This window comes from Cavia porcellus, unplaced genomic scaffold, assembly GCF_034190915.1.
Source record: "Cavia porcellus strain 051 isolate PalLab524CR breed Dunkin Hartley unplaced genomic scaffold, mCavPor4.1 scaffold_16, whole genome shotgun sequence".
NCBI lineage: Eukaryota > Metazoa > Chordata > Mammalia > Rodentia > Caviidae > Cavia > Cavia porcellus.
Window position 1 is genome coordinate 34,766,581 of NW_026947499.1, and position 12,057 is coordinate 34,778,637.

Consider the following 12,057-nt stretch of genomic DNA (forward strand, 5'->3'; position numbering starts at 1 on the left):
TACCCTGCTTCCACATATCCATCCATCCATCCATCCATCCATCTAACCAACCATCCACTCATCCACTCATCTATCCATCCAGTCATCCATTTACTTATCCTATCATCCATTCATCCATTCCCATGCTTACAAATATGTAAGATGTGCTGGGCATTGAGGATACCAATTTGGCCCTTCTGCATGTCTCACATGAGCTCCTTCAGACTCCTGTTCTGCTTCAGGGCTTCTGCCATCTGCTGGGCTCCCCGGGGCCCGATGACATTCTTCTGCAGGCTGCGGGAGATGAGAGGGGCCCATCAGCACAGCTGGTTGTAGCTATCCCCAGGCTAAGGACAGCCTGGGTTAAGCGTAAAAAGTCAGAGACAAAAAAGGTGCCCTCTCTGTTTATCTCAGCAGCAGGAAGGGGTCTTGCCAAGGATCCAGTGATGTAATTATACTTGAGAGTAAGGGACAAGAGCAACTGGAACTTCCCTTGTAAGATGCCAGAAAGCAGAGACCAAGTGAGAAGTCTCATGCTCAAGTCCTGCTGGACCCTCACCAGACAGTCCACCCCTTTCTAGTCCAGCCAGCAGCCTGCCTCCCACCTTGAGAATCCTCCTGGGGCACAGTCACTGGAGGACATGCAGGGCAGTGTCTTGCCTGTATAAAGCTAAATACCAATCTAAAAATAAATGTAATCTTCCAAAAAGGAAAGAGAACCCTGCCTCTTTCTCAAAATATTTTCTTGAAATAAACTGAGATTGCAAATTCTCTGTCCCCATGAGATGTATTTAAGTCTCTTTCAGAGTTTATTTGGCCCCCCACCAGCTGTATAGTCCTGGAATGTGTTTCTCAGGGTCTTCCTAAGGGCCCTCTCTTCAAAGGTAAACACAAAGCGAGGCTGGGCTCCTGCCTCCCTGCACTGTGGGCATCACCCTGGGTGCCCAGCTCCAAGCTGTGAAGCACCTGCTGGTCCTCTAGAGAGGCAAAGGTTTATTTTTCCGCCTTTGGATAAAAGTAATTTGGAAACACAGATGTCCCGCTTATCTAGTGAATTTAGAATAAGCTCTGTGTGACAAATGGTGCCATTGTGTCCTTTAAAGGACACGTTATTACAGTGTTTACCTTAAAACATGCATGGAATGGGTTGTGTCTGTTGGAAAATAGAAAACGGAGGCATGTTTTGTGTCTTTGCAGCATCATCAGTGGGTTGTCTGTGATGCTCACTGTATTCACTTTAATGCTAATTCAATACTAAAATTGTTCTGTTCTTTCCTACAATTATGGAGATTTTCTGGTTTGGCAGGAGGTTTTATTTTCATCATTTCTCCACACTTATCCTCTGGAAAAGCAGTGAGCATCAAGTTTTCCAGGCCAGAAAGCCTCAGGACCATTCCATCCATTCCTCCTTGCAAGAAAGGCAGAAGCTGAACATGAGAGAGAAGGGAGGAGAAGGGAGGGGAAGAGGCAGCACCACTTACTGCAGCACAGAGAGCATCTGGTTGACGGCCAAGGCCTCAGCCACGGATCTGGCTCCATCGTCCTTAATTGCATTGCTCTGGAGGCTGTAGAGGAGAAAAGAATGCAGCATCAGTGGAGGAGAGACAGCTAGAGAGGCCTGAACATCCGCTCCTGGGGCTGGGGGGGTGGTGGTGTGTGCCCCTCCACAGGACAAGATACCTTAGCGGCACAAGAGGGGCAGCAGTGGCCTTAGTGAGAAAAGGTGCTGGCCGTCATGTGCCCTCCTCATTGCTAGCCGCACAGGAAAGACAGCTGGCCCTTTCCACACGGGGTCTCTGAGCACTTGCTTGCTAACAAGGCGAAAGGTACCCAGGCTGTCTGGATCAAGCAATAGCAATGACAGAAGTAGCCTTCATTACAGCTAAAAGCCACGTGACCCAAGTATTGGCTGGAATGAGAGAAATAGGACTTCTTAACACTGCTGGTGGAAATGTAAGTGATCCAGCCTCTATGAAAATAGTCTGCAAGTTCCTCAAAAGCAATCCTATTCCTAGGCATACACTCAAAAGAGCTGAAATAGAAGTATTTGAATACTTCTACACAATAGCCAGTATTTATTCACAACACAAGGCAGAAATCCTCTAAATGAATAAAACTGTGACCTATCCTTACAGTGGAATATTATTCAGCCATAAAAATGGAATGAAGCATTAATTCATACGACAATATGGACAAATATGGACATCCTGTGATGAGGCGCAACACTCAGGGAGGCACTGTGACTTCGTTTACACAGCTGCCGCTAGAAGAGGGCGTGTGCGTCCATCCAGGAGGACATGTGGTCTGCAGGAGACCTTGAAAACATTATACTGTGAGGGAGATAGATATAAAAAATCTTACACTGTGATTGTGTTTGTACTTTTTTTTTTTTTTTTTTTTTGGTGCTGGAGATCGAACTCATGACCTTGTGCCTGTCAGGCAGGTGCTTATGTTGCCGAGCTAGTTGTGTTTGTAGTAAATGTCCAGAACAGGTAAATCCACGCACTCAGGAAGCAGACTGGTGGTTACCGGGAGGAGGAAAGCATGGGAAGCAACTGCTAATGCATACAGGCTCCTTGATGGGTGCTAAAAACATTTCAGAACTAGACAAAGGCAATGGCTGTGCAACATGACAAGTGTACTAAATGCCAGGGAACTGTGAACTTCAAAATAGTAAATGCTATGTGAATTTCACTCAGTAACTAAACAGAAAGCAAAAGAAGCGGAGCAGTAGTACCAGCTAAGTATCAACTAGAGATAGCTGTAACTGCAGACTCCTAAAAGGGACGCAGAAAGCCACACTGAACGTTGGCACCTTCTGGAAGAAGTGCTATCTGATGTCCCAGAAAGCACATCAGGAGACAAGTCTGATACCACAGCTTGGGAAATGTACAGAGGCATAAAGAGAAGGGAAGAGCAGGAACTTGAACTGTACTTAGGATACACATTCCTTGGCATCCTGGGCCCGCCATTCTGGCTACCTCCCCCTCCTTAGGCCCAGGAGGCAGTGCTCCTGGGGGCGGTGGGCAGGGAGAGAGACCACGTACCTCAGAGAGGTCAGAGTGCGGTTAATCTTCAGAGCGTCAGCCAATGCCTTGGCTCCCTGTGGGCCAATGCTGTTACTGCGGAGGCTGGTGGAAGCAAGAGAGAAAAGTGAGCCCAGGTAGGGAAGGAGGGACAGAGATTACACTGACTTTTAACTTATGATTCTTGATTTCATGTTTGGTGGACCCAGGGCAGAGATCCTCATGTAGGTGAACAAGGAAGAGTTTCCCCAGGTAGCGCCACGTGATGGGGAAAAGGCTCTGTAGCCTCGGGCCAAACGTGGACGTGAGGAGAATGCTGAGCCCAGGTTTGGAGCTGAAAATCTGTGCTTCCTGTGATGAGGCGCAGCAGTTGTTAGAAGAGGACCCAGGGGGACATGTGGTCTGCAGGAGCCCAGGCACTTGGAACCCGCTCTGCGTGAGGTGGGGTACCATGCCCACAGGCTGAACATGGAATGTCATTTCATACGGGGAGAAGGTTCGAAATTCTCCCCTTTGCAGTGGACTTTGGAGTCCTACTTACTCCAGAGTAGTCAGACTTCTGTTGACCAGGAGGGATCTGGCAAGAGCTTTGGCCCCTTTGTTACTGATCTGGTTCTCAGCCAGGCTGCCCAAGGGAAAGGAGAGGTGGTTATTTCAGGTATGTGAATCTCTCTGCTGCCTCATTGATGTTACCTATCATTAAACTCATGGTTTCTTCAGTATCATCAGGGCCTGCTCATGGGTGAAGACAAGGTGAATCTGGAGCAGAAAACCAAGCACAGGAAGCCCTGAGCCTGGGCAAGTACAACCAGAATGGCCAGCAGACCCTGTTCCTGGCAAAGGGTCCAGAAAGTTAGGCCAGAATCCGTCAGAACAGCTTCTGTAGGATGCACAATGAAAAGATCAGGCAGTTGACAATGGGGACCCAGGCCAAAGGTGTGACAGCAAAACGGCTCTCAAAATCAAAACAGAAACAGAACAAAAGAAAACTGATGGGTAGTATCTGCTGATTTCCATGATGTATATACTCCCCACCTTGGCCAATTTTGACAGTCCCAGCTTGCAGAATTCCTGAAAATCTAACAATCAGCTCTTTTGAGCTTATACAAGAGTCCCACCACACTCGTGACCCTCGTTTTCCTCCTGAGCAAAACGGCAATGGTAGTTAGCACAAGCCTGAAAAAAGTAAGAAAGATGGGCTGGGATTTAGCTCAGTGGTGTAAGTGCCTGCCTATGAGTTAAATGATAAAGGATGTCTCAGCCAGATGTGGTAGTGCACGCCTGTAACCCCAGCACTTGTAGGGCTGAGGTGGGGAAATTATTGTGAGTTCAAGGCCAGCCCGGTCTACATAGTGGGCTCAAAGCCAGCTTGAACTACGTAAGAGGGGCCCTGTCTCAAAAACAAAAGCGTCGTTTTGCAGGATAATTTCAATAATAGGCAAAAAGACCCATCTTCCACTTCCAGCAATGATGCTGTTAAAGTTGCTTTATAGTTTTCTGGGCATTCAGCCCAAGACATTAAAACCACTCAGGCTGGACCTTTTCAAACTACATTCCAAGGACCTCTCAGGATCCTGAGGGAACCTTCATAGGTAAGGCAGGTTCAGTGACACACGTCTATAATCCCAGCAATTTGGGAGGCTGAGGAAAAAAGATCACAGGTTCAAGGTCGGTCTGAGCTAGTTAGTGAGGCTCCATCTCAAAAAGAACAAGGGGCTAGTTTAGTGGTAGAGGACTTGCTATGTATGAGGAGGCTGTAGGTTCACTACTATATGACAAACAAAACAAAACAAAATGACAACTTCAGGGACCAACAGGAGGATTCAGAAACCAAGTAGGCAGGGCTGTAAGACCCCCATGTCACCTCTTGCAATCCTACTGGCTTTTTTTCTGTCTGTTTTTCTTATTGACGTTCTGCTTATGTATCACTTTTTTTCAATAGTGGATATTGAACCCAGGGTCTTTGCACTGAGCTACAGTCCCAGCCCTTTTGTATTCTTTATTTTGAGATAGTCTCACTAAGTCATTAAGTTGCCAGGCTGGGCTTGAACATGTGATCCTCTGGCTCAACTTCATAGAGTGCTGTGATTACAGGTGTGTGCCATTATACCTGGCTTTAAAAAAAAAAAACAGTTATATTGCTTAGTTTGACTATCATCCAGCCCACCTTCTATATAAATGTTCTCACACTCTAGACAGTCTCTGTCACCCAAGATTTGGAACATGTCATAAGCAGCCAGGTGTTTTCTGCAATACACTTTGCTGGACATTGTGAATGGGAGGGTGGTATGAAGACCAGTTACGGGAGGGTGGCGGAGTATGTAGGAGGAGTGTTTGGCTTTGTTCAGTGTACTTTTTAGTCCCCGTTAACAAAACTAAACGTTGACTATTCTGTCATGTGCTAAAGATAACTAGAGGTTCCATGCGCTCAGCAATGAAGTGTCAGAGGTTCTGAGCACATTGTAGACAGCAGCTTAGTTCCTTTATCAGGCTCATTGGCTTTTGCTTTTTGTTGTTATTGTGTTAAATGATTCCAATCAAAAATAAAACTTTTAAGAATTTAGTGGAAAAAAATACTAGAGATTCCCATAAAGGGCAAGTATTAATGAGAACTTGTCATGATCATTTTTAAACACCTTTTGCTAATGAGGCAAAGGTTATCCTGCTAGAATAGGCGGCCCTTACACTTGTGCCTGGCATTGAAAGAACTCATTTAACCCTCACAACAAAAAGGCTCAGGTCTTGAGGGAACCCGCTGCACAGGTTACCTCCCCGTGTGATGGATGGTGGATGGTTTGGACCATGCAGAATTGTCTTGCCCTCTGAGGAGCTGCAGGCTGAGGTCAGCCAGGGTGGTGGTCAGGGACACCTTTGTGACCAAGCCGCAATGAGACTCTCCAGTGCCCAGGCAGGGATGGACTTCCCTGGTGGGCAGTACTTCCTGTGCACTGTTCCACGTGGTTGCTAGGAGAAGGAAGGACCTCTGGGGAACCTCACAGGAAAAGATATGGAAGCTCGTGCCTGGTCCTTCCTGGTCCTGCCCCACATACCTTGTGCTTCTCTTGATTTTACTCTGTGCCCATCAGCATAATGAAGCAGAGCCACAGCAGCATTTCTCAGCTCTCAGTACTAGCAAAATGTTGTGCCCAACGGTGGCCCTAAGGATCCCTAAACTCACAAATTAGATACCATTTTAACCCCATCTTTACCCTATTTAGGGAGATGTGACTTTTCAAGGTCACAGAAAGCCATAACTCTAACTACTGTCCTCAGTGACTTACATCACTTCTGACTCATTAAAAATCATCATTAATTAAAATAAAGATTATTTCAAGGCTGGGTGTGGTGGTGCATGTAATCCCAGCACTCAGGAGGCTGAGGCAGGAAGATCATTGTGAGCTCACTATGTACCTTGGACTACATAGTGAGCTCAAGGCCAGCCTGAACTGCATAACAAGACCCTGTCACAAAAGGGCCAAAAAAAAAAAAAAAAAAGGATTATTTCAGAGCCTGGAGACTTGTGTGGATGAAAATTAAAGTTACTTCTTGCATCCTGTTCTCCAAAATCAACTCTCTGCTTCTCCAAATACTACTGTGTCATCAAACAGATTGATGACACAGCCAGAGTATTCCTCAGATCTGAAGATGTTATTCCAGGGGAGAGTCATAAGCATTTAAGTGAGCACAGAAACTTAAATCTAGCTATAACATTAAAGATGCAACTCTTAATTTAAAATTTTAAAAGTAAAATTTCACATTAAATTTTATTGAAGTTAACATTATAATGTATCAAATTAAAATTTCCAAATCCTGTGCCCTGAATATTGTTTGAAAGCAAATGCAGAGGTGTTTAGCGAAACGATGCCTGGGGCTTTGCAAGGAGATACAATCCTATGTCGATGACTGTGCCTGGTCCTCATCTGTCACTTCTCTCTAGTTACAGACGAGGTACCTGAGCCTCAACATGTTTGAGAATGGGCAGAAACAAGCAGGCCACATCGGTAGCCAGTTCCTGTGGATGCCTCTGCTAGAGGACTTTGAGCTGAGCAGGACAGATGATGGGACAGAGGTCAGATTCCCACGAGACAGGTGGGCAGCTTGGGTGGGCCGTGAGGTCAATATTACCTGATTTTCTGAATGCGACAGTCCTTTCTGCTCAGCACGCTGCTCAGCAACTCCATCACTGGGTCCTGGAACTGATTTGTATCCAGCCTGGCAGGGGGAAGAGGTGCTAGTGAGCAGTCTCGTTGCCCCTGGCAGGGCAGGGCCCCTCTGGCTCCTGGCCATCACACCACAACCCCACTGCATGGCTCAGTGATGCTCAGACTCCCGCATGAGAGAGAACTATGGGTTCCTCCCATGGGCTGCTTCCATGACCCATTGCTATGTATCTCCAAAGAAACCATTTGAAAAATTTTTAAAAATTAAAAATTTTTGCTAGCTGGCCTACTTATGAGGGTGCATAGACCCTCCTCACATCCTGAATGACCCTCTTCCTGGACTTTCAAACCCATTGCTCTCGAAGAACAGTGTGCAGTGAGTAGGCTGAGGATCTAGTGAGAGGTACAGCTTCTATCATCCTGGACAGCTCAGAGGGCATCGTGTATCCTGTCTGCACAAACAGATACACTGAAGTCCTAACCTCCAGTTCTTAAGGGATCTAGCCTTTGGTGTATACTTGTAATCCCAGCACTTGGGAGGCTGGGGTAGTAGGAGCCCGATGAGTTCGAGATCTCCTGGACTACATAGTGAGTTAGTTCAAAGCCAGTCTAAACTACATAATGAGACCCTCTCTCAAAAACAAAACAAAAACAAACAAACAAAAAGAGGAATGTGGCCTTTCTGGGCCTGGTGATACATGTGTGTAATGCAAGCACACTGGGAAGCTGAGGCAGAAAGATTGCAAGTTTGAGCACAGCCTGGACATCTTGGTGACTTAGACTGCCTAAGTGTTAGGGATGTAGCTCAGTGCAAAAGCCTTGGGTTCAATCCCCAGATTGGAGGGTGGGATGAGGAGACCATAGCCTTATCTGGAAACAGACCTATCACAGTCCCAGGAGACTAATGCAGAGAGGAAGGTGGGTGCAAGGAAGCTTCCAGGTCCTCTGCGCTTCTCTGCCCCCACGGCCTGCACCTCAGCTCATGCCCACCTGAGGCTCTGACAGTAGAGCAGCTGGGGAAGTAGGCTCTGGAGGACACCTTGGCCAAGGCCCAGGGACAGGTCAGCCTCCTGAGCACTGATGTCAGACACTTGCAGGAGGTAGGCCAGAGCGGCGCGGTGTGGGGGGCTGGTGAGACTGGCCAGGGCACTATTCCCCATGGCCTCTGCCACACTGTGGGCCAGCTCTGTGCGCCGCAGCTCCTGGAGGCAGTATAGCACATTGATGGCACGGGCGCACACTGCTGTGTTGGGGCGCAGGCAGCCCTGCAGAAGTTCAGCCACTTGAGCTTGGTAGCCCTGGTGTTCTCCCTGGGTCAGCAGGAAGCCAGCCAGCAGGGCATTGACCCTGGGCGACAGAAGACCTGAGAGAAAGCGCAGGAACACATCCAGCCGCCCATCTTCGGCCTGCATGGCCCGCTGTGCAGCACTCTTAAAGTGTGTGAGAAAACCCAGCCTGGGCCAGGACATGCCACTCTCAGTGAAGAGGTCAAAAATGGCCCTTCTGGATGCACTGTAGTAATATGCAGCCGCCACAAACTCCTGCAGAGACAGGTGGATGAAGCAGTAGGCCACTGAGGAGACCAGTGTCTCCTCCCGCTGCAGGAAAAAGCTGCACAGGGAACCCTGCAGCACAGCGAGGTCCACACCAAATGCCTTCATGTCCTGCTCATAAAACACAAACTTCTTCTTGACTAGCCCATGGAAAGCCATCCGGCCCAGTGTCCCCACCATCTTACGGCCTCCATGGGCCACCTGCTCAATCCGGGGACTCACTTTGCCTTTCTCCTGACCCTCCCCACTGAGAGCCATCCTGAAGTACCATGAGTAGAGCTCACACATGGTCTGTGGAGGCCAGAGCTCTGGGTCCTGGGGTGCCGGACTGCTGCGACACAAATGACCCAGCACCATGCCCACTAGCCTGCAGAAGGCTGGGACTGTGCACATAAGATACAGGGCCCTGTTGGCCTGTACCTGGCTCAGGATCTGGCCCACAAGGGTTTTGTCCTCGGGAAACATCTGCTCCAAACACCCTTTGATCTCCTCCTCAGTAAATCCCCGGATCTCAGTCATTCGGTCCACGAGGCCTCCTGGGATCAGGCCAGCTGCTCCAGGGCGAGAGGTGATCCAGACAGAAACTTCTGGGAAGAGGTTGCCCCGGACAATGTTAGTGACCAGCTGGTCCACTTGGATCTCCCTCTTTGGGTCTGTGCAGGCCACAGTGTTAGAGAAGTCCAGAGGCATCTTACACTCATCCAGACCATCCAAGACCAAGAGGACCCTGGCTGGAGCTGTCACTGCCAGGCAGGCCTCCCCAACATTTGGGAAGACAGAGCAGATGAGTCTTTCTGCAGACACCTTTTCATAAGCGTTGAGATCCCGGAAGGTGAAAGGCAACACCAGTGAGAAGTCTTGGCTGAGCTGCCCTTGGGCCCAGAGGCGGACAAAGTGCCTCACCAGGGTGGTCTTGCCCATGCCGGCCACCCCAACAGTGATGGAGATGCGGGGTGGGATGGATACCCGGGACAAAGGTAGGAAGAGCCTGTCCAGAGTGATAGTCCTAGCAGGGCGCTGGCCCCCACGTGTGGCCTCCACCTGTGTGAAGTCATGCTCCTGCATCTGTAGGTCACTCAGGCCCTCCACCAGCAGCAGGCTGGCCAGGCGGTGCACAGGGCTGCCCAGCTCCGGAGTGCCTCCCACTCTGCCAAGCAGGGCCTCGCGGTGCCTGCGTATCCTTGAGTCTGCAGGCACAGTCCATGGGAAAGACAGGTAAGGATTGGGCCAGGGAAGAGGACCCCAATCTTCCCCTCTGTCAGCCCCCCAAGTGACTCTTACCATTGCCATGGGGTTCTAGTGGGGAGTCGGACATCCCATCAGGGGCCTGCTGGGACTGACCACCTTGATTGCTCTTCCAGGACAGCAGATCCACAAGGGCCTTTACCTGCTCGGCTGGGGATCCAGTGCCATGGGCCTGGCTGGCCTCTCCTCCCGTCCGCACCTCCTGCTTCTTCATGGAGTTACGGGTAACAGTCAGGAACTGTGAAGAAAGATCCCAAACAGGCTGCCCAGTATGCATCTGTCCAGTGGCCCAGGGGCAGGATGAAAGCTTCGTTTCTCTTTTCCCAGTCTGGCCCCATCGCTATGAAGGGACCAGAGGGCTAACTGCTCCTGGGCATTGAGAATAATTATTAGGATTCAGGAGCAAACTAGACAGAACCTGGTGCTCTGGGTTCCAACCCTGGCTCTGCCACTTACCAGCTGGGTGACCCTGGGCAGGCTGAGTCACCTCTTTGCCTTTTGCTGTCTTCATTTGTAACCTGGAAATGGTAGTAAAGTTATGAGCAGTTGGCTCAAAAGAAGGGAGAAGTGAAAGTGGCCTGTGTGCAAAGAATGAGCAGTGAAGATTCCAGCTGGCTAGCATTTTGGGAAAGCAAAAGTGTGGCAAAATGAAGACAGAGACAAGTTCAGTGTTGCTAAGGGTTGGCAGGAGCACAGAGGATATTTAGGGTGGCAACACTACTCTGTGTGACGCTGTAATGGTGGATGTGTATCCAAGCCTACACAATCCAACACCAAGAGGGACTCTAGGGTGAGCCATGGACTTTGAGTGATGGCGCCATGTCAGTGTAGGTCCATCAGTTGTAACAACCAGATGACTCGGTGGGAGATGGGACACGGGAACTCTGTAGTTCTCTGGCAGTCATTCTGTGTAATAGCTGGGCATAGTGGCTCATGCCTGTAGCCCCAGCACTCTGGGAGGCTGAGGTAGATGGTTGTAAGTTCAAAGTTAGCCTGGGCAACTTTGCAAGATCCTTCCATAAAATAAAATATTTTTTTAAAGAGTTGGATGTAGCTCAGTGTTAGAGTGACTGTTTAGCATGGGAAAAATCTTAGGTTCAATCCCTAGGAACATTTTTTTTTTGTCTTTTTCCTTTTTATCGGTACCAGGGATCGAACTCATGACTGCCTGCTTGCAAGGCAGGCGCTTATGCCACTGAGCTAAATCCCCAGCCCCCTAGGAACATTTTTTTAAAGGTGCTCTAAAAAGTAAAGTTTTTGTTTTTAAAGAAGGAAAAGTGAGAAGGGAGGGCAGCTGGCTCTCAGAGGGCAGCACAGCTGCTTCTCACAGTTTTCCTGGGACTCCCCGGAAGCATGGGGGTTCCACCTGTTTGCTGCTAGGAATAGTGATGCAGAGACGTCAAGAGGCGAAGCCACACCATGTCTCACCTACACACATTCCTCACCCTCTTGGTGCCAAGAGTGGCTGTCCATCTGCGCCCATCTCTGACCCCTGCATGCAATCCAGGTTGATACTGGGAGCCCTAAGCCTGCTCCACCGTTCATTCCTCCTTACCATGTGCAGGGGCCACTGCTGTCCCTCCAGCAGGACCCCAAGGATGCAGGTGGAGGTCGACCACTTCTTGTCTATGGTTCTAGGAGAAGAAAACATAGTGTGAGGTCAACTGAGGTGCAGCCCATTGTTCCTGGTACAGTTCTCCATTAAAAATGATCCAAGTGCAGGCAGAACCAATACAGTGAAATAGCTATACTTCCAAAACTGTTACACAGACTTAATGCAGTCCCAATCAAAATACCCATAACATACCTCATAGACCTAGAGAATATAGTCCTAAAATTCATGTGAAACCAGAAGAGATCTAGAATAGCAAAAGCAGTTTTGGGCAATAAAGGGAAGGCAGGGACGTCGAAATTCCTGACTTGAAATTATACTACAAAACTGTTATGATAAAAACAACATGGTACTGACAAAAACAAAAAAACAGACTCAAGGATCAACGAAACAAAAAAGAAGATGAAGAAACAATTCCAAGCACACTCAGCTACCTTATCTTTGACAAAGGGACCAAACACATTCACTGAAGGAAATATAGC

At 48.7% G+C, this 12,057-nt stretch overlaps 1 protein-coding gene across 7 annotated transcripts in view; it reads right to left on the reverse strand.

Annotated features, from left to right (window-relative positions):
• The window catches only part of Nlrc3 (NLR family CARD domain containing 3), a 39,606-nt gene that overhangs the window by 14,630 nt on the left and 12,919 nt on the right, over positions 1 to 12,057 (reverse strand). For 3 of the 7 annotated variants that reach the window (XR_010039813.1, XM_063226381.1, XM_063226380.1), the window contains exons 1-8: positions 10,420 to 10,481; positions 10,000 to 10,332; positions 8,156 to 9,905; positions 7,131 to 7,217; positions 3,547 to 3,630; positions 3,027 to 3,110; positions 1,461 to 1,544; positions 190 to 273 (exon numbers count right to left, since the gene is read on the reverse strand). Coding sequence is in view for 6 of the 7 variants with exons in the window: in XM_063226381.1 (XP_063082451.1) it covers positions 190 to 273; positions 1,461 to 1,544; positions 3,027 to 3,110; positions 3,547 to 3,630; positions 7,131 to 7,217; positions 8,156 to 9,905; positions 10,000 to 10,240 (2,414 nt within the window). In the remaining variant the exon portion in view is untranslated. Of the gene's footprint in view, positions 1 to 189; positions 274 to 1,460; positions 1,545 to 3,026; positions 3,111 to 3,546; positions 3,631 to 7,130; positions 7,218 to 8,155; positions 9,906 to 9,999; positions 10,333 to 10,419; positions 10,482 to 11,518; positions 11,598 to 12,057 lie in introns of those variants that run through there. The other 4 variants (XM_063226383.1, XM_063226382.1, XM_063226386.1 and 1 more) reach the window with 4 other exon arrangements.